The 22,503-nt window shown below is 41.1% G+C and overlaps 1 protein-coding gene across 7 annotated transcripts in view; it reads left to right on the plus strand.

Annotated features, from left to right (window-relative positions):
- Ahcyl2 (adenosylhomocysteinase like 2) overlaps positions 1-22,262 on the plus strand; it is a 158,329-nt gene extending 136,067 nt beyond the window's left edge. For all 7 annotated transcript variants that reach the window (XM_069996729.1, XM_069996730.1, XM_069996735.1 and 4 more), the window contains exons 9-17: positions 11-74; positions 1,049-1,137; positions 5,155-5,225; positions 6,343-6,437; positions 12,862-12,960; positions 18,370-18,438; positions 18,547-18,625; positions 21,610-21,730; positions 22,085-22,262. In XM_069996729.1, the coding sequence (XP_069852830.1) occupies positions 11-74; positions 1,049-1,137; positions 5,155-5,225; positions 6,343-6,437; positions 12,862-12,960; positions 18,370-18,438; positions 18,547-18,625; positions 21,610-21,730; positions 22,085-22,091 (694 nt within the window). In that variant the 3' untranslated portion in view covers positions 22,092-22,262. The remainder of the gene's footprint in view (positions 1-10; positions 75-1,048; positions 1,138-5,154; positions 5,226-6,342; positions 6,438-12,861; positions 12,961-18,369; positions 18,439-18,546; positions 18,626-21,609; positions 21,731-22,084) is intronic.
- The last annotated feature ends 241 nt before the right edge of the window (positions 22,263-22,503 follow it).

A 22,503-nucleotide genomic window follows, 5' to 3' on the forward strand; every position in this document is an offset into this window, starting at 1 on the left:
TTCCCTGTAGACTTAAAAGGACAACAGACATGATGTTTGGTGGAAAACAAGTGGTGGTCTGTGGCTATGGAGAGGTAAAGTTTAACTTTTCATTTTTTAGGTGTTTAAGCGTAGTTGGTTTACATATTTGAAAATTTTCTATAAATACATAAGAGTATATGTACTTTCATGGAGGAAAAATAACTTTAGAAGCCCTCTGGTGAAAGTACAACCTCTCCTTTTTCCTTTACATTTTATTCTTGTTGATTTTCTGACTTGTTCTAGCAGCACTATTTGTGATGCTCTTTTAGCTTGTGTTTTGATTATAAATCGTGAGTGTGGGTGTCCTTATACATATGAATGTGCTAAGGAGGGGCCAGGGATTTGTTTATGAACTACATTTATTTGTCTTTTCCTAAGCATGCATCTGCTCAGTGAAGTTTCTCTGAGGGACAGAAAAGTTACTCTTTACCAGGAGTTTTTGTTTTTTGTCAGCCATGGGGCTTGAACTCTGGGCCTGGGTGCTGTCCCTGAGCTCTTCAGCTCAAGGCTAGCACTCTATCACTTGAGCCTCAGCACCACTTCTGGTTTTCTGGTGGTTAATTGGAGATGAGTCTCACAAACTTTCCTGCCTGGGGCTGGCTTTGAACTGCTGTCCTCAGATCTTAGCCTTCGGAGTAGCTAGGATTATAGGCATGAGCCCCCGGCACACGATATTACCCGGAGTTTTAAGAACAACCGGCACCCAGAATCACCAGGAGTTTTTTTGTTGTTTTTTTGTTTGTTTGTTTGTTTTTTGGGTCCGGTCGTGGGGCCTGAACTCTGGGCCTGGGCGCTGTCCCTCAGCTCTTCAGCTCAAGGCTAGCACTCTACCACTTGAGCCATAGCGCCACTTCCGGCTCTTTTTTTTCTTTTTGCTTATGTGGTGCTGAGGAATCGAACCCAGGGCCTCAAGCATGCAAGGCAAGTGCTCTACCACTGAGCCACCTTCCCAGCCCAAACTTCACCAGGAGTTTTAAGAACAGTTTCCTCACTGATTTTCCTTCTTGTATGCTCTCTCTGTGGTCAGGTGGGGAAGGGGTGCTGTGCTGCTCTGAAGGCCATGGGTTCCATTGTATATGTAACTGAGATTGACCCCATCTGTGCTCTGCAAGCCTGGTAAGCTTACAGGAAGACCTGCCTTCTCCCTGATACCACACTCTTGCATACCATCCAAAGACTGGCATGGGTTATGCCACACTGCGTTGAGAAGGCCTCTACCCTGAAGAGGCTGCCATAATTCTCAGCTTGTGTCTTTCAAATGCCACAGAGATCTGCTCTCAGAGAAGCTAAAATTTGGAATTACTATACAAATAGTAATTGGGGGTGTTTTGAGTCTCCAAATATCTAAATGAAATATCTGCCATCTTGAAAAGGGAAAGAAAGAAAGATCAGAAGAAGAAAAGGAAGAGTGTTAGGGGTATAGCTAAATGGTAGAGCATATACCAATCCTCAGCATGAAGAAGGAGGAGGAGAAAGGGGAGGAGGGGAAAGGGAAAGTAGGAAGAGGAGGAAGAAGAAAAATTAGGCTGGAGTCCTGTAGTTTCTGATATGTTACATGGAAAAGAACCCTTTTGTTGTGGCCTTATTCCCAAAAATGTCTGATTTGAATCTAAACATGAGGAAGCATCAAGACAAATTCAAATTAAGGGTAAAATCTGCCAACTTTTTTTGTTTTGCATATTTGAGACAAGGTTTTACTAGGTAGCCCAGACCAGCTTTGAACTTGCACTCTTCTTGCTATAGCCCCTCCAGTTCTAGGATTAAAGGCATGCACAATTACACTGATAACTGGCTAAAATCTGCCAAGTCTTGAGTGAAGAATATATAGTGATACGTTTGTATTGTTCTTTTGATTTTTAAGTTTCACATGATGCCAGAGATAAAAGTTAAAAAAGAATAGTTCCTGTTTCATTTTTAAAATGTAGATAATCATTCCTCAGAGGGTTGTGAGAGTTAAGTAAGATAATAATGCTTTTATTATGTATTATTATATATTATGTAATAAATATGTAAAGTTCAGAGCTTCTGTCACAAAATAGATTCTTATTACGTGGTAGCTATTGTTAAAATTATCTTTCCATTCTCAGCAGAATGGGAAATGTCGCTGTTGCTATAAACTACTGCAGTCCACGTGTCTGTATCCTATGTACACAGTCTTCAAAGCAATCCTCCAAAGGTTCCCGGAAAGAATAAAGATGACCTGAAAGTGTACACTTTCTCCCTGTCTTACCAGTCCTCATACATCTAGCCATAAGCACACAGATTTCCGAACAGAATTGCTGGTTTTACCTGAGTCAAGGCTTCATATGAGGGGAACCAACACCCTACTAGTACCCTCAAGTTTCATTACAGAAACCTGAACATCATACTGATTGCACTATGGGTGAGGTTATTACAAACCCATAAATTGAGAACTTATGTGTGTGACTATGTACTATTCTATGTGCTAATAATGAATATGATTAAATTGTTGAAGCTACGAACTGGTGGCTCACAACTCTAGTCTTAGTTACTCACAAGGCTGAGATCCGGAAGGATTGCAGTTTTAAGCCAGCCCAGGCAAAAATGTCTGTAAGTCATGACTCAAGTAGTAGAGCACCAACCAAACAAGCACAAGGCCCAGATTTCAAGCCTTAAACTAGCACAAAAAAGCTTAATAGATGACTGAGACAAGGCCTTGCTTTTAGGAGAACAGAAATAAATAACCACTGTATAATGTAGTAACCATTGTCTTTAAATGGCATATACTTCTATAGGCACACAAAGAAGAAATGTCTTAAAGAACAGAGGTAGACAGGTGTTAGTAAAGCTGTCTTAAAACTTCTACAAATGTTTCCTTAGTTTAAAAGTATGTGCCAGGTGCAAGGAACAAGTGCAGAATCTCCAAAGAGGCTAGCACACATATTTAAGAAGCTGCAAATATGGGGCTGGGAAGGTGGCTCAGTGGTAGAGCTCTTGCCTTGCATGCATGAGGCCCTGGGTTCAATTCCCCAGCACCACATAAGCAAAAAGAAAAAAAAAAGAGCCGGAAGTGGCGCTGTGGCTCAAGTGGTAGAGTGGTAGCCTTGAGCTGAAAAGCTGAGGGACAGTGCCCATGCCCAGAGTTCAGGCCCCACAACCGGACCCAAAAAAAAAAAAAAAAGAAGCTGCAAATATTTGAATGTTACTGGCAGATAGGATAGATTTGGGACTATAATATTTGAGGCCAGGCACCAGTGGCTCACGCCTGTAATCCTGGCTACTCAAGAGGCTGAGGTCTGAGAATCATGGTTCAAAACCAGCCCAGGCAAGAAAGTCTGTGAGACTCTTACCTCCAATAAACCACTAGAAAACTAGAAATGGAGCTGTGGGTAAAGCTGTAGAGCGCTCGCCTTGAGCTGAAGAGCCCAGGAACGGCACCCAAGCCCAGAGTTCAAGCCCCATGACCAACAAAAAAATATATTAGAATTAGGAATCATTTGCAAATATAAGTATTTAGATCTTACACCAAAGACAGGCAATCTCACAAAGGATGGAACTGATAGTTCCCAATTGAATTTAGAGAAATCATTTCAAAAAATTATTTTGAAAGATATAAACCTAGAGGTAAATGAAATTGGGACAAAAGTTACCGAAGTAATTTAGCTAACAATTAATACCCCAACTTATACAAGGCCAGCTGTATAGAGAAAGGACCCATTGAAGCAATTTTTAAGGAATTAAGAAAGTAGAATTTTGTTAAATGTCAACTCCTTTGCATAACTACTTAAAAGATTTTTTTTTTTTTCTGTCAGTCGTGGGGCTTGAATTCTGGGCCTGGGCGCTGTCCCTGAGCTCTTCAGCTCAAGGCTAGCACTCTACCACTTGTGGTTTTTTGGTGATATATTGGAAATAAAGAGTCTCACGGAGTTTCCTGTCTGGGCTGGCTTTGAAGTAGGATCCTCAGATCTCAGCCTCCTGAGTAGCTAGGATTATAGGTGTGAGCCACCAGTACCTGGCAAAAATAGTTTAAAAGAAGAAAGAAAGAAAGAAAGAAAGAAAGAAAGAAAGAAAGAAAGAAAGAAAGAAAGAAAGAAAGAAAGAAAGAAAGAAAGAAAGAAAGAAAGAAAGAAAGAAAGAGAAAGAAAGAAAGAAAGAAAGAAAGAAAGAAAGAATTGAAGCCCTATGGCTCATGCTATAATCCTTGCTACTAAGGATGCTCAGATCTGAAGATTGTGGTCCAAAGCCAGCCCAGGCAGGAAAGTCTGTAAGACTTTTGTCTCCAACACACACACACACACACACACACACACACACACACACACACACACACACACACACACACACACACACACACACACACACACACACACACACACACACACACACACACACACACACACACACACACACACACACACACACACACACACACAAATATGTTGGAGTCTTATCAAGGTACATATATGGACATGTTGAAATAAAACCCCCTTATACAACAACTAACTGATGTTAAGTTAAAATTTGGGGGGGGTCTACAGATGTGCAATCTGTTTTCTATGAGTGATTATTTATAATCAAGGTTAGAATGTGAATGTACTGAAAGATTAGACGAGAGTCTAGGGAAGAACCCTACAGAGTAAAGTAGGAAAGGGCTAGGGATACACTCAGTGGTAGTGTACTTGCCTGGCATGCACAAGGTCCTGGGTTTGACCCCTAGCACCACTAGGGCAGTTTGAGAAAAATCAGGAGAAAAATGTTATCATGAAGCTCAAATGTACATTTTGAAAAACAATGTTTAATGTAACAGAAGTCAAGTCATTTAAGAGTTTAAGGAAGATTTTTTGCTCTGACATTCAGGAGATACAGTAGTGATTTTAGGAGTGCAGACCCAATGGCTAAATGGCACTTTTTAGAAACTTGTTTGGTAAATCATATGGTAACTTTAGTTCCCTAGAATGAGTAAGAAACACGTTCCAATGATATGAAGGAACCCTTCATTTCTCTCATATGAAACTAAGGAAATGGTTTCACTAATACAAAAAACTGAGCTATCTCAGTCACTCTGTACTAGAGAAAGTTGGTAGTAGCTTTTGATGTTCCGTAGCAAAAGACTCTCCACATGCCTCTTTATTGTACTACATATTTCTTTATGATTGTGTTTTATTTCTACAGTATGGATGGATTTCGACTGGTGAAATTAAATGAGGTTATTCGACAAGTGGACATAGTGATTACCTGTACAGGTATGCTTGTGTCATTAAATGGGATGGCATTTGCAAATGATTTCATGGAATGTGATAGTGAGACTTTACATTGCTGTGACAAAATATCTTACAAGTAACTTAAGGAATGAAAGATTTGTTTTGATATTTCAGTCCATCATGGTTAGAAAGCTTTGCAGAGCAAAGCGGCTCACACATCCTGGCAGCCAGGAATCACGAGAGGCAAGCCTGAAGAGTCAGCTTTCTCTTTTTCTCTTTTACTCTGTCTGGGCCTTTAGCATATAAGGTGTTTCTGCCCATATTCAAGGATAGTTTTCTCCGCAGTAATCTTTTTTTCTTTTTGTGTGTGTGTGCGTGCTCCTGAGACTTGAACTCAAGGCCTGGGCACTGTCCCTGAACTTTTTTGCTCAAGGTTAGCACTCTACAACATGAACCATAGATCTACTTTTTTTTATTATTAATTAGAGATAAGAGTTTCATGGACTTTCCTGACTGGGCTGGCTTTGAACTGTGATCCTGAGTGGCTAGGATTATAGCCGTGAGCTACTGGTGCCTGATACAAAAGGCGAAATAGTGTAGTGTATCTATTTCTTTTGTTGCTATGCCTTACCTTAAGCATATATATATATATATATATATATATATATATATATATATATATATATATACACACACACACACACACACACACACACAACACACACACACACACACACACACACACACACTTATTATTTTTTGTCGATCATGGGACTTGAATTCTGGGCCTGAATGCTGTCCTTCAGCTCTTCAGCTCAAGGCTGGCACTCTACCACTTGAGCCACTGCTCCACTTCCAGTTTTCTGAGTGGTTTATTGGAGATAAGAGTCTCATGGATCTCAGCTTTGAGTAGCTAGGATTACAGGTGTGAGCCACTGGTACCCAGCTTAACCTTAAACATATCTAAGCATACTTACAGCTAAGTAAATGGTGGCCTGACTCAAGGTCACAAATATCTACTCCAGTGTTCTTTTAAGAGCTCTATAGTTTTAATTCTTCTTATAGCTAGGTATATGACCTATTTGGAGCTTATTTTATATATATTGTATGAGGTAGAGGTCCAATGTCATTCCTTTACATGTGGCTGTCTTTTTTTAAGGTAATAAGAATGTGGTAACCAGGGAGCACTTGGACCGAATGAAGAATAGCTGCATTGTTTGTAATATGGGACATTCTAACACGGAGATCGACGTGGTAAGATCATTATTGGTCATTATTGGGGCATTTTCAATGTTTTTTTCTCTCCTTTGCAAGAAAAAAACAAAAACAAAAAACTGATTAAGGTCATCAGCTATCCTAAACGTGACTGTCCTAGCACAGTTGATCACATATAGTATACTTTAGTGTATCTCAGTTTAAATCATTTCAAAGATTGTCTTAACATAGTACCAGCTTGCTTAGCATAGACCAGACCCTAGGTTTGAGCCCCCACTTCCCACAAAACAAAACAAATCAAATGATTGCTTTCTTTCACTCATAATTGATACTTACACTACAAGTTATGATCTCCTTATGTTTAGAATTGAGAGCTAAACTAAAAACCACAAGATATAATGAACATGAGTCAGAATAGCAGTCAGTATTATGAGAATATTTGAATTTACATAAAGATGAGATAAATAGGTTAGTCCATGGAAAAAGTCAAGGGAGAAAGATATGTGAGTTAGGACAACTAATACAGTTGTCCAAGAATGTGTCTATCAAATACTATGGTTTCTTCTTTCCTATTTCTCTTTTATTGAACTCGATCTCCCTAAATGTATTTTCCAAACCATAGTTGGGTCTGTAGGTATCACAAATCAATCCAGTGGCAAGTGTTATTTATATCTTTTCAGACATACCAAGTATCTCTCAGTATGACTTGGTCTCTGACTTTAAGTTTTTGTGATGATTTTATGGTACAGTTGTCTTCCTCTCTGGGTAACTGGCTGAACTATAGCATGATTTCCTCTTCACTGAGGACTGCTCTGATTGAGCTTCAGCATTGCCAGATAAGGATCAGTTGACATATTGACAGCAGAGTTCAATAAAGGGCACCAGGCACTGGGTTATGACTTTAAATAGAAGGATCAAGCTGTGAGCCTCATTAGGAAAGTAATGTTTGAGCAAACTTGGAGGAGTTAGCAGTGGAGATTTTTAGGTGAGGGACATTTTAAGCAGAGAAACAGCCAGTACACATGAAATGAAGGGTACACATGCCCTGAAGCAAGAAAATGCTTTTTCTGTTTAAGGAAAAAATAGGCCAGTGTAGAGCTTAGGATGGATAAGAATGAAAGATGAGGCCAGAGAGATAATAGGCCGGGTCTTGTAATACCTCTCAGCCTGCCCAAAGAACTCCTCATAATATTCTGAGAGAAACAGAGTGCTGTTGTAAGGGTTGTAACACTCTGATTTCAATTTGGTTGTTTGGCTGGTTGGTTGGTTTTCCAACAGGGTCTTGCTGAGGCTGGCCTTGAACTTAGATATATCCTATCTCAGCCTCCAAAGTGCTGGGATAATAGGTGTATACCCCTATGCCCAACTGTTAGTTTTAATAAGATGATTTATTCTAAAAGAATCACACTGGCTGATATGTTGAGATTAGACCTAGTTTTTCAGGTATTTCTAGGTAGATGCCCCTATTTGCTGGGACATGAGCCAAGGGCTATCTCTCACTTCTCTCTGAATTCTTCATGGCAGAGGGTATATTGCTAAATTAAATTAAATTAAAGGGAGATACTTAGAGGGCTTTTGAAAAGTTAAATTTTCAGTCTTTGGTGATAGTGTCACAGTGTTAAAGTCAACTGAAACTTACGGAAATAGCAAACTGATCATTGAACCGGAATTTTCTTTCACCATTTTGCAAATACATACTGAATAGTTGATCTGTTCCTGCTAAATACTAATTGGCTGAAGAAATAGCAGTGAACAACATTCTGCCTCCCACAAAGTTTGTATTCTAGTGTGGGAAACAGATAATAAATATTGTCAGTGTATCATATTGAAGAATAAAAGCAAGGTGAGAATGTCGAGGATACTATTTTAGTTAGAGTGGTCAAGGAAGATATCTTTGAGGACATAGCTTTTGAAGAAACAACTGAACGAGACAAAAGAGCAAGTCATGTGAGCATTCTCTTCAGAAAGAGTGATGAACTTGGTGTAGCTCAGTGGTAACAGCAAATATAAGGCCCTGGATTTGATTCCCAGCATTAGATACAAAAATAAAAATAAAAATAAATAAAATTTTAAAAACCCAGAGAATTGTGAGTCTAGGATAGAAACCTGCTTGAGGTGTTTGAAAAACAGAAAAGAAGCCATAGTGGCAGGAACAGAATGGCTAAGGAGATGAGATGAGAGACCACTGAAGGAGGTGGTAAGCTATGTGGAGCTTTGCAGGCTATGATAGGGACTTGAAAATTTTGGTCTTAGTAGGACTAAAGTCATTTGATGTTTATGAACAAACGACTGACAAAATATATATGACTTAAAGTTTGTAAAAAAAAAAAAATTACAGCTGGGTACTGGTGTCTCACAACTTAATTCTAGCTACTCAGGAGGCTGAGATCTGAGGATTGTAGTTCGTAGCCAGCCCAGGCAGGAAAGTCTGTGTGTCTCTTATCTCCAGTAAACTACTTAGAAAAAGCCAGAAATGGCACTGTGTGGCTCAAGTGGTAGAGTGCCACCCGTAAGCACAAAGAAGCTCGGGGGGGGGGGGGCAGTGCCTAGGCCCAGGAGCTCAAGCCCCCCCAGGGCTGGCAGAAAAAATTAGTCTGATTGTGTATAAAGAAAACAGCTCTGGAGCTTAAACAGGAATAGATACATCAAGAAGCTGTCAGTATTACCCAGGACAAAGAAAGTGCCTGGTCTTAGATGGATCAGCAGAGGAGGTTATAAGAAGTAATACAACGTGACCAAAGTGATTTGCTTAAATGAACTGGATTCATGGTATAGGAAAAGAGAGGAAATTCAGTATATATTAGCTTAGTGATACTGTGTGGGAAAATGATTCAGTATTTATCTAGACATTTTCAATAATCAAAAAATTTAGGGATTTCAATAAAATTCAACAAAAAAAAATTCCTGAGAGGGAAAACTGTCATGGCGCACATTGAAATAAATGCTGATAATGAAAAAAAATTAGTTTGTGTAAGGATTTATCATTTTAGCTAGTCCATGATACTACCTGCTAATTTTTAGGAGAAATAGTTCATGAAAAGAGTTGGCCATTTAGAAAGCTGCATTTTTTTTTTCTGAGAAATATTAGCACTGTGAATACCCAGGGAACATGAGTTTCACTGCCTTTTATCTCTTGTTACATGCTTTCTTTCCTGCATAGAAGACTTGTGGGATTATGAGTATCTCAGTTCATTTTAGTAAGCCATTGTACTTTAAAAGTCTCTAGCCAGAGAATGATTTTGGCTATTGGTTCTATGAAACCGCAGATATGCTACCTGAAAAAAAAAAAAAACTGTGTCCTGTTCATACTCATATAAAATCAATTTTGCAAGCATAATAACTGGCCGACTTACACACCTGGTCTGGGACTATAGTCTGCCTAGGAAAACCTTTACCTGGTAGAATGCTTAATGGTTATAATTCCACAGCATTCTATTTTGGCATAATAGTACTGGTGCTAGGGGGTTAAACCCAGGGCCTCATACATGCTAAGCATATGCCCTGCCACTGAGCTATACCACCATCCCCCAGTTGCCAGACATCGGATAGGACGTATTTCTTTCTCATAATCAGGTAATCATTGCAACTCCCTAGACAGAGATAAATTAACCAGGTTTTTCTTTCAACTCCCTTTTCTCACTGACCTTCAAGATTTCTTACCTACCATTCAAGAGCACAGGTAAACTCTCTGTACTCATCATTGATCTTTTCTTATGTTTCTTGATTCCACTATATCTTTCTTCTCAAGGATTACTTCCTAAGACAGGAGATTGATCATCATTTTGTCAGCTCTTTGCTCCCAGTCACCAAGATTGCTTGTGCTCTGGAAGATAAGGGTATGAAACATTTAAAGACCTGAAGCAGTTGGTAAACCCAGCTAAAAAAAACTGCAGTGTTGCCAGGGAGTGACTATTTCCCTCTGTGTCCTATTGCCAAAGGCTAAAGGATTTACCTGTATCTTTATCTTCCCCAAATAGTCCATTTGCTTAAATCCCTTTTTAATTCTATTCACTGTGTTTATTTATAAGGGGGTTATTCCCCCTCTTCTTTAGTGATGGTGGAGATCAAATCCAGAATCTTGTATATGCTAGGTCAGTGTTGTACATTCTGCATCCCAAGAGTCTACTTATTTTGTTAAAAGTTGCATAGCAAGTCTGGAGCCAGTGGCTCATGCTTATAATTCAAGCTACTCAGGAAGTTGATATCTAAGGATTAAGATTTGAAGCCAGCCTGGGCAGGAAAGTGTCCATGAGACCAATTAATCACCAAAAAAGTCAGGCATAAAAGTATGGCTTAAATGGTAGAGCAACAGGCTTGAGCAAAAAAGATAAGCAAAAGCATAAGACCTGAGTTCAAGTTTCAGTACCTGTTTAAAAAAAAGTTGCATAATAATCCATGATATTGAGCTATTCTGATTTATATACCATTTCCTTATCAAATTATACTTTTGTTATTATAAATAGTGCTAGAGTGAACATTATTAGCACTTACATTTCTGAACTTTAAGGAGCATTTCTATAGGAGTTCTAGAAGTAAAATTAATTGGTCAAAGACTAAGTTCCTTTAAAAAAAATTGGGGGAGGGGGTACGGTACCAGTTCTGGAGCTTGAACTTTGGACCTTGGTACTGTTCCTGATCTCTTTTTTCTCAAGGCTAATACTCCACCAGTTGAACCACATTTCCACTTCTGGCTTCTTGTTAGTTAATTGGAAATGGAAGTCTCATGGACTTTCCTGCCTGGGCTGGCTTTGAGCCATGATTATCAGATCTCAGCCCTCCTGAGTAGATAGGATTACAGATGTGAGCCACCAGCACCCAGCCCATTAAGAAAATTTACTATGTACTGCCAAATAGCTCTCTTGAAAGACTGAACCACTATATAAAAGTGTTAGCTGAGCATCAGTGGCTTATGCCTGTAATCCTACCCACAATAGGAAGCCTGAAATAGGTAGATCAAGGTCTAGGTACATGCCCAAATACAACTGAGAACCTATCTTTAAGTACAGGGCTGGCAAAGTGGCTCAGTGGTAGAATGCTTGCCTTGCATGCATGAGGCCCTGGGTTCGATTCCTCAACAACACATAAGCAGAAAAAGCCAGAAGTCGCACTGTGGCTCAAATGGTACAGTGCTAGCCTTGAGCTGAAGAGTTCAAGGTCAGCACCTAGGCCCAGCATTCAGGCCCCACGACCGACCAAAAAAATAAAAATAAAAAAAATAAATAACCAGTACAAGAAAACACTAGAGGCAGGGTTCTGTCTGTCTAGCAGGCAGTATGAGGCTGTGGGTTCAAACTCCTATAACCAAATACAAAAGAAAAAGAAATTTTGTTTCTTATCTATATAACATAGAAAAGATCCAGAATATGAACACAGTTCTGAATACATTGATGTATAATTATATGCCTGTCTTTATACTCATTACTTTCTCAGGGAATATGAATTTCTAAACAGTAATTGAATACCCCATTGTATGTTTAGATAGAACTTGGGGGTACAAAAAGGAAAAGAAAATCCTGTTCCTTTCCTCTAATAGAGGAATCCACGATCTTTATCTATATTCATATCCTTTACTATGATGCCTAGACTATGGTATGTAATGCTATTATATACTAAAAGTATTTGATTTCTTTAAATTTTAATCAAGTAGCCAGTGGTCGGTTTTGGAATATGACAGGCATAGCTTATTGGAAGAAGGAAAGGAAATAGTTGTCTACACCCTGTGACTGTTACTTGATTGTTGCTGTTAATAAACTTAACATTTTTTTTCTCTTGTCCTCTGAATGTACAATATACAGAAATGGAAGGAGGGTGAGCCATTGGGAGCTTTATTCTGTCATTAAGCATTCCTTTCAAGGCTACCTCACGTTTGCACTTAGGTCACAAAGCTTCAGTAACTTTAGAGTAAACCACCATTATTGAAAAGGTGGCACGTGGGACATTGGGACCTGCGGGCTGAACCTTGGGGCCCAGCATGCTGTGTTTAGGACATGCAGCCTTCGCCAGCTAATCTCACTTAGCTCTGATCCTGTTTTCTGTGTCTCTTTAGCACTTACATACTCAGTTTGCACTACATTAGTTTGCACTGGTTGCATGTTGCTTTGTAAGTATTTTTCTCTCACATATGTATTGTTTTGTGTCCCCAACTAAAGTGTGAGCCTTTTGAAAGCAGAAACCATGCCTTTGGTTTCTTGTGTATTTCTCATAGCACCTTTTACTGTGCTCAGCAGAGAGTGGGCGGACAGTATATGTTGTGGAATGACATCCCGAGTGATCCCTCCCTGGCTGGGCCTAAGATTAAATCCCCTGAAATGGAACAGTCCTAACCAACTCAGGACAGGTATTCTCCATCTGGCATGTTGGTTGCTCCTTTCGACTTGCTATTTGAAATGGCTCCCTTCGACACCTTTCTGCCCCTGATTTGGGACATGCCATGCTAATGATGTTCTTGATATGTGTGTTCCAGGCAAGTCTGCGGACACCAGAACTGACCTGGGAGCGAGTGAGGTCCCAAGTTGACCATGTGATATGGCCTGATGGCAAAAGGATAGTACTGTTGGCAGAGGTAAGGCTGAGGCTGGCCAGAGAGACTCACACAGGAGAGACTGCAGCACCCAGCTCCTCTCCTCGTGTTCTCTTATTCTTGCAAGTGTTACTCTTATGCATAACTTTTAACTGCTTACCCATGGATTTTTACTTCTAACTGTGAAAGGTTGTTTCATTCAGCAATTAAGAAACTATTTTTGTTCCCCACTTTTCACCAATTATCCTGTCTCTCTATGTCACTCTTCAGGTTGAATCAGATAATGACTTATTACTGTAGAAAGAATTAACAGATAAAACCAGTACCACTTTGAGCGATGCTTTCAAAGAGATAATGTGATTTGTGGGATGATTTAATCAGTAAGCACAAAGTGTAGGTATTCTGTAACTCAGACCTATCTGGAGCAAGCTCTGGAAAATCTATCATCTTTGATGATAGAGTCCTTATTACTGCATGCCCACACCCCTGAAGTGAGCCAGATGTGTAGTATAAATTGGTTACTTGATTGAGAATGCCCATTCTGGCTTCTTCTAGCTCATGCTTATTCTACATTTTTTCCAGTTTTTTTTTTTTTTTTGGTCCAGTCGTGGGGCCTGAACTCTGGGCCTGCGCGCTGTCCCTCAGCTCTTCAGCTCAAGGCTAGCGCTCTACCACTTGAGCCACAGCACCACTTCCGGCTTTTGTTTTTCTTTTTGCTTATGTGGTGCTGAGGAATCGAACCCAGGGCCTCAGGCATGCAAGGCAAGCGCGCTACCACTGAGCCAACTTCCCAGCCCCATTTTTTTTCCAGTTTTTTATACCAGTTTTTGACCCATGCCTCTTCCCCAGTCTTAGATTCCTTATTACTATAATGCACCCTGTTCTTACTGTGAACTGAAGGCCAGGTTCCAAAATAACAATGACAATAATAATAATAATTCTCCTGGGTTTCGATTTTCAATCAGTTTTCTTGTCTTTTTTTTTTTTTGGTCAGTTGTGGGGCTTGAACTCTGGGCCTACGCACTGTCCCTGTACTCTTCAGCTCAAGGCAAGTGCTCTACCACTTGAGCCACAGTGCCACTTCTGGTTTTCTAGTGGTTTAGTGGAGATAAAAGTCTCACGGACTTTCCCACCAGGGCTGGCTTTGAACCTTGATCCTCATATCTCAGCCTCCTGAGTAAATAGGATTATAGGTGTGAGCCACTGGTGCCCTCAGATCTCAGCCTCCTAAGTAGCTAGGATTCAGGTGTGAGCCACCACCTGGCAGTTTTCTTGTCTTTTTTACATTGAAAAACTGAATGTTAGCTGAGCACTAGTGGCTTACATCTATAATCCTAGCTACTCATAAGACTGAAATCTGAGAATCACAGTTTGAAGCCAGCCCAGGCAGGAAAAGTCTGTGAGACTCTTATCTCCAATAAACCACCAGAAAATCAAAGTGACACTGTGGGTCAAGTAGAGCCACACTTGCCTTGAGCTGAAAAGCTGAGGGACAGCGCCCAGGCCCAGAGTTCAAGCCCCATGACCGACCAAAAAAAAAAAAAAATTCCCAGCACTTTCAGTGGTTTTCACTTAAAGGTTAGTTAAATCTAAAGAAGACATACAAATGGCCAACCTATAGGTAAAGAAAATATTCAACATCGCTAATTACCAGGAAAATGGAAATTAAACCACAATGGGATATCACTCATTCTAGTAAAAATGAGTACTATCAAAAGACAAAAGATGGGTTGGAGGCATGGCTCAATTGTTAGACTTCTAGTCAATGAGTGAAAGTGACAGGTCGCAAGTCCAAGTCCTGGTCTCAGGCCCCCCAAAAAAAGAACAGAAAAAGACCAAAGATAACAAGTACTAAGTATATAGAGGGCAGGAGCCCTTGTATCTTGGTGGGATTTAAATTAATATAGCCATTATGAAAAACTGTTCATCAAAAAATTAAAAGCAACTGCCATGTGATCAGCATTCCCACTCATGAGTATATATCCAAAGAAAATCAAATCAGTATTAGAAAAAGTATTCATATTCCCTTGTTTATTGCAGTGCTATTTACAAAAGCCAAAAAATTGAACCAACTTAAGTAGCCTTTAGCTGATAAATGCACAAAGAAAATGTGGTACACATACATAACAGAATGTTATTTAGCCACAAAAAAATGAAATACTTTAATTTGCAACAACACGGATGGAACTGGAAATCATTATGTTAAGTGAAATTAAGCCAGGCACAAAAGGACAAGAAGTGTGTTACTTATATGTGAAATCTAAGAAAAAAATCAACCTCTTGGAAGTTGAGAGTGGAATCAGTGGTGTTCACTAGAGGCCAAGACTAGTGAGGTAAGGAAGAGGAGTGCAAGAGCTTCATCAGGGGCTGGGAAGGTGGCTCAGTGGTAGAGCACTTGCCTTGCATGCCTGAGGCCCTGGGTTCGATTCCTCAGCACCACATAAGCAGAAAAAAAAAGCTGGAAGTGGTGCAAGTGCTAGCCTTGAGCTGAAGAGCTGAGGGACAGTACCCAGGCCCAGAGTTCAGGCCCCATGACTGTACCCCTCCCCCCCAAAAAAAAGAGTTTCATCAGTGGATACTAAAGGTACTCGGGAACAAGAAATTTGGGTATATTATTGTATAATACAGTGACTACAGATAAACAGTTAAGTTCTGGATTTTGAATAAAGAAATCATAAATGTTGGAGGAAACAGATGGGTTTGTTTTTACCATATTTTTAGAAATACTTAATTATCTTAAAGTGATTGTACAAAGGAGTTAACCTTCAACAAAGCAGTTTATGAGTACAGTGCATCTTGATCAGTGTCACCCCTTTCAACATCCTCACCCATCTCTCCCAACCCACTCTTAATTTTGTAGGATGTATATTGAATTTTGATGGCATTCTCTCCATTTCTCTTTATTCATCTACTCCTCTCCTTGATCCTACCCCACCATTTTCAAGTACCTGTTCCTTGGTATTTATTTTGTTGAACTATGATTTTTCCTTTCTAAGGAATTAGACTTTTTTAGTTCTCCCCTGAATCTATCATATTTCTGTTAATACATTGTATACACTTGCCTACCAAGCAGGGTATTTACCTAAATTTTTTTTTTTTTTTGGTCTGTTGTGGGGCTTGAACTCTGGGCTTGGGCGCTGTCCTTGTACTCTTCAGCTCAAGGCGAGCGCTCTACCGCTTGAGCCACAGCACCACTTCCAGTTTTCTAGTGGTTTATTGGAGATAAGAGTCTCACAGACTTTCCTGCCCCGGCTGGCTTTGAGCTGTGATCCTCAAATCTCAGCCTCCTGAGTAGCTAGGATTACAGGCATGAGCCACTGGCACCCGGCTATTTTACCTTAATATTTATATACTAATTCTTAGCTTTCACATAACAGAGGAAACATGCAGCCTTTGTCTCTCTCTGAGCCTAACTTCACTTTTTTTTTTTTTTGGCGGGGGGGGGGGGGGGGGGGGGAAGGCATCCAGTCGTGGGGCCTGAACTCTGGGCCTGGGCACTGTCCCTCAGCTCTTCAGCTCAAGGCTAGCGTTCTACCACTTGAGCCACAGTGCCACTTCCAGCTTTTTTTTTCCTGCTTATGTGGTGCTGAAGAATCGAACCCAGGGCCTCAAGCATGCAAGGCAAGCGCTCTACCACTGAGCCACCTTCCCAGCCCCTAACTTCACTTTTAACATAATTTTTCCCTCAGGTCCTTCCATTTCTTTGCAAGTGATGCAATATCATTCTTTCTAATGGACGAATAAAATTCCATTATGTATATATACCATGTTGTCTTTTTTTTTTTTTTTGCCAGTCCTGGGGCTTGAACTCAGAGCCTAGGCACTGTCCCTGCGCTTGCTTTTGCTCAAGGCTAGCACTCTACCACTTAAGCCACACCACCACTTCCCGCTTTTTCCGTTTATGTGGTACTGAGGAATCAAACCCAGGGCTTCATTCATGCTAGGCAAGCACTCTACCACTAAGCCACAATCTTTTCTTTCTTCCTTCCTTTCTTTTCTCTTTCTTATTTTCTTTCTTTCTTTCTTACTTTTTCTCTCTCTCCTTCCTTCCTTCCTTCTTTCATTCATTCATTCATTCATTTTTGGTACCAGTGCTGGGGCTTGAACTTAAGGCCCAAGGCCTGGCTGCTGTCTCTGAGCTTTTTTACTCAAGGCTAGAGCACTGAGCCACAGCTCTACTTCTGGCTTTTTGGTGGTAATTTCCTGCGCAGGCTGACTTCCAAACACAATCCTTACATCAGCCTCCTGAGTTAGGATTGTGAGTCACAGAAATCTGGTATACCACGTTCTCTTGATCTGTTAATCCACTGAGGGGCATCTAGGCTAATTCCATACCTTGGCTATGGCGAATAGTGCTGCTATGAGCATGGTTGTGCTGGTGGCTTTATTGTGTTCTAGTGTTTACTTTCCTTTTTTTCCCCCTAAGTCAGTCTTGCTGGGTAGCCCAGGCTGGCCTCAAACTTACAGTCTTCCCGCCTTAGCATGCACTGAAATATTACATGACACCATTTTTGTTTTTTATGTATTAGTTAAAAATAAATCTTAGACAAAAGTTAAAAAAAAAAATAAGCTGTGTGGCCAGGTGCTGGTGGCTCACGCTTGTAATCCTAGCTACTCAGGAAGCAGAGATGTGAGGATCATGGTTCAAAAGAAGCCCAGGCAAGAAAACCCAAGAGACTCTTATCTCCAATTAACCACCAGAAAACAGGAAGCTGTGCTGTGGCTCAAGTGGTAGAGTCCTCACCTTGAGCTGAAGAGCTGAGGGACAGCACCCAGGGCCAGAGTTCATGCTCTACAACCGACCCCCCCCACCCCAGAAAAAATCTATGTGCTCATGGTGGGCCACACCTGTAATCCTAACGACTCAGGAGGCTAAGATCTGAGGATTGAGGTACAAAATGAGCCTTGGTAAGGGAAGTTGATAAGACAAAAAGCTGGAAGTGGAACTGTGGCTCAAGTGGTAGAGTGCTAACCTTGAGCAAAAAAAACCTCAGAGAATAGGGGCTGGGAAGGTAGCTCAGCGGTAGAGTGCATGCCTTGCAAGCATGAGGCCCTGGGTTCGATTCCTCAGCACCATATAAACAGAAAAAGCCGGAAGTGGCGCTGTGGCTCCAATGGTAGAGAACTAGCCTTGAGCTGAAGAGCTGAGGGACAGCGCCCAGACCCAGAGTTCAGGCCCCATGACCGGCAAAAAAACAAAAAACAAAAAAACAAACAAACTCAGAGATAGTATCCAAGCCCTGAGTTCAAATGCTCCAAGACACACAAACACACACACACACACACACACACAAGAATGTGATAAATGTAAGTCATATTTATTGAACATATTCACTTGTCTAGCAATGTTACTTGCTGATGGTTTTGAACATGGCAGCCATGGTCTTCCCTCATTCACCAAAGTCCCAGCAAATGTCCTAATCCTTTTGTATCTTAATCTTTAATCACTAGGGCCGTCTGCTGAACCTAAGTTGCTCCACAGTGCCTACATTTGTGCTTTCAATCACTGCTACTACTCAGGTAAGCCCTCCAGAGTGGTCTTGCCAGGGTCCTCACCAGTTGGGTGCCCCTTGACAGGGTAGGGCTGCTGTGAACGGTGTATCAGCATCCATGTCTTTGCTTTTCTAGGCTCTCGCCTTGATAGAACTTTACAATGCTCCTGAGGGTCGCTATAAACAGGATGTCTACCTGTTGCCCAAGAAAATGGGTAAGCCCAATGTTCTTCCTTCCCCATTCTTACCAAAGTAATTCATATTAGGCTGGAAGCTGGAAGGCATTAACATCTCAGAAATAGAAAAAGAGAAATATCCTTATCTTATAAAGTTGGAGTCAGGTTCTATTTTTAGTTCATTTACTGGGTTTTCTACATGGGTTTGCCCTAGCCAGGTTCTGACATTTTGCTGTGATTTAGCTTATATACTTGTGAAATGTTTCATCTTATCTTAATTTTTGAGACAGTTACTGTGTAGCCCAGGCTAACCTCAAACTTATGGTCCTCCTCCCTCAGCCTACAAGTGCTGGAATTAGAGACATATACCACTATGTTTGGCATGCTCCTGAATATAAAGGATTTTTTTTTGGGGGGGGGGTCGTGGGGCCTGAACTCGGCTTGGGCGCTGTCCCTCAGCTCTTCAGCTCAAGGCTAGCGCTCTACCAATGAGCCACAGCACCACTTCCGGCTTTCTTCTTTTTGCTTATGTGGTGCTGAGGAATCGAACCCAGGGCCTCAGGCATGCAAGGCAAGCACTCTACCACTGAGCCACCTTCCCAGCCCTCTTAAAATACCTATCAGGGGATTTCAAAGGAGAAAAAGAAACATTTCTCAAAAATAGAGGAATGATCTTCCTGTGACACTTAACTTATTCTAGTTCTACAATGCTAAATAGCCCCATCTTTTTAGGGTACACCTAACATTGTTAACCCACTGCTTTAGAAAAAAGGATTCTGAGTAACTCCTGTTAATAGCTTAGTTGTGCTGGTATGTGGTATAAGAGAAACATTAACTGCTCTTAAGAGCCTACCTAAGCAGCTGAATGATGCAGCGCATTTATAAGCTCCTCCAACAAAGATCAAGGAATAAATGAGCTTCTGATTTTATTTCAGCAATGGTTAGAAATTGATGTTTTCACTCCTCCCTCTCCCTCCCCTCTCCCTTTCTCCCTTTCTCCCTCTCTTCTCTATCTCCTCTGTGTGTGTGTGTGTGTGTGTGTACCATCTCTGAAGCTTGAAATCAGCTGTGTGTGTGTGTGTGTGTGTGTGTGTGTGTGTGTGTGTGTGTGTGTGTGTGTGTGTGTGTGTGTGTGTGTGTGTGTGTGTGTGTGTGTGTGTGTGTGTGTGTGTGTGTGTGTGTGTGTGTGTGTGTGTGTGTGTACCATCTCTGAAGCTTGAAATCAGGTTGCTGTCCCTGAGCTTTTTTGTTTTTTGCTCAAGGATAGGCCTTAACACTTGAACCAAAGCTCTACTTCCACCTTTTTGCTGATTAATTGGAAATAAGAGTCTCCATGGTCTTTCCTGGTTAGACTTACTTTGAACTCAGCCTCCTGAGTAGCTAGGATTACAGGCATGAACAAAATGACAAAATGGAAGGTTATAAAATAGTGTTCTATATACTGAATATATAATATATACTGAATATATAATTAAATTTGAAATACAAATACATAAGAAATAATATAAAATTATGAATAAGTGCAAGGTGTTTAGATAAAAAATAAGCAGAAACCAATTAAAAAATACTGAAAGCAAGCAAACAGTATTGTGTCCTTCTTAATTATTGTTTTTCAATTACTCCAGGGCTTAATTTTTTTGAGTGACTCAAAGCATAATATATGGTCCAAGGCAAAGCTAAAGTTGGAACTTCCCAACTTTTTTAGACCCTAGGGCTTCCTTTCCTCTCTTTCCTTTCTGAAGAGTAGGAAAGGTTCAAGGCTGAGAGTAACGAAGACACTAAGCACTGAGTTTGCAGCTTCAGGCAGCCATTCCTTAGAATTGGAGGCCCATAACATGGGTTTTTTTGTTGGTGGTGGAGGTGATGGTGTTTTTTGTCAGTTATGGGGTTTGTACTTGGGACCTAGGCAATTTGAGCTCCTTTTGCTCAAGGCTAATGCTATACCACTTTAAGCCACAATTCCACTTCCAGTTTTCTGGTGGTTAATTGAAGATGAGAGTCTCATAGAGTTTACTGCTTGGGCTGACTTTGAACCATGATCCTCAAATTTCAGCCTCCTAAATAGCTAAGATTACAGGCGTGAGCTACTAGCGCCCAGCTAGTACTTGTTTTTACTTTTTTTTTTCTTTTAGGAGACAGCAAGGGGCACAGAAAGGGAGGGAGGTAGGGTGAACAAATGCAATCATATTATTCAGTATACACAATTTGAAACTGACCTATGTAACTTGTGGGCAGGGTTAGGAGGGGAAAACTGAGGGAGAATGAAGGGGTGACAAAGAATTGTACTCAGTGTACTCAGTACCTGGCTTAAGAAATGGTAACACCGGGGCTGGGAAGGTGGCTCAGTGGTAGAGTGCTTGCCTTGCATGAATAAAGCCCTCAGTTCGATTCCTCAGCACCACATAAGCAGAAAAAGACGGAAGTGGGGCTGAGGCTCAAGTGGTAGAGCCCCAGTATACAACTGAAGAGCTGGGGGACAGCGCCCAGGCCCAGAGTTCAGGCCCTACAACCGAGAAAGAAAGAGAGAGGAAGGAAGAAAGGAAGGAAGGGAGGGAGGAAGGAAGGAAGGAAGGAAGGAAGGAAGGAAGGAGAAAAAAGAAACGGTAACCCCTCTGTATAATACCTTAACCGTAACAAGAAAAATAAAATAAGAATTGGGGGCCAGGATCCAGTGTTTCATGCCTGTAATCCTAGCTACTCGGGAGGCTGAGATCTGAGGATCATGGTCCATGAGACTCGTACATCCAGAAAACCGAAGTGGCTCTGTGGCTCAACTGGTTGAGCACTCGCCTTGAGCTGAAGAGCTCGGGGCAGCATCCAGGGCCAGAGTTCAAGCCCCATGATCACAAAAAAAAATTAATAAAAAAATAATAATAATTGGTGGCCCATGAACAAAAGTCAAACATCTTTTACTCAACTCCAAGACTTAGAACACATCTTCCAACTGTTCAAGGCCTCACTTGGGAGGACAGCCAGAGAGGGGGCATGAATGCTTACACCAGGGCTTTTGTGGTCTGTTCCAGATGAGTATGTGGCAAGCCTACACCTACCAACCTTTGATGCCCACCTGACAGAGCTGACAGATGAACAGGCGAAGTATCTGGGACTCAACAAGAATGGGCCTTTCAAGCCTAATTACTACAGGTGCCTTGGGGTCCCTAGAATTCAGGGAAGCCTGGGTAGTGAAGAGCTTCCTGTACGGGAATTGGTGTTTGCATCTCCTCAAACCCCAACACATAGGTTTACATTGACTCAGGGAAATTAACCCACTCCCTTTTTGGTACCCTCGAAGGACTCTTTGAGATCTTCTACAAAATGTTAGTATTCCCTTCCTCCAAGAAAATATACTGGCCTTTTCTCTGATATGAAAAGGAACCCCAAGTATCAATTCTCATACACTTCAGGAGAGCCCCTGCCTCCTATCTTTAGATAGGCTCTTCAGGTTTCAACAGGCCTACTAGCTGATAGTATCAGTCTCATCTTTCTTTTTCTTTCCAGGTATTAAATTCCTGTAACTCAAGCCAGAAGACATTTTAAGGAATAGAACTCCAAGCCTTTTCTCCACTACTATCTAAGAAAGAACCCAGCAAGCTGCTTCTCCAATCAGAGCTGCCCGCCGTGCTCTCCCTGTGTGTTAGGTTATTTATTTATTAAAATCTAGAATCCTGTGCCTGTAGCCTTGGCCCAGAGTGTGGTTACTGCTCCTAGGGCCATGGGAACTGCAGAAGACAGGCTGAGGAAGGAAAGCAATGGGGTCGCCAAGCCTAGTGCATCATTCACATCATTGCCTATTGATGAACTCCTCAGCAATAGCTGTTTCTCTCATCCAGGCTCAGGAGTTCAGGGATTCCAGACTCTTTGTTCCCTGGGGTTTTCTGGAATAAATTCAGCAGCTGCCTTTCTCAGCTTTGATCATT

This window comes from Dipodomys merriami, unplaced genomic scaffold, assembly GCF_024711535.1.
Source record: "Dipodomys merriami isolate MVZ:Mamm:240054 unplaced genomic scaffold, mDipMer1.0.p SCAF_5, whole genome shotgun sequence".
Lineage (NCBI taxonomy): Eukaryota > Metazoa > Chordata > Mammalia > Rodentia > Heteromyidae > Dipodomys > Dipodomys merriami.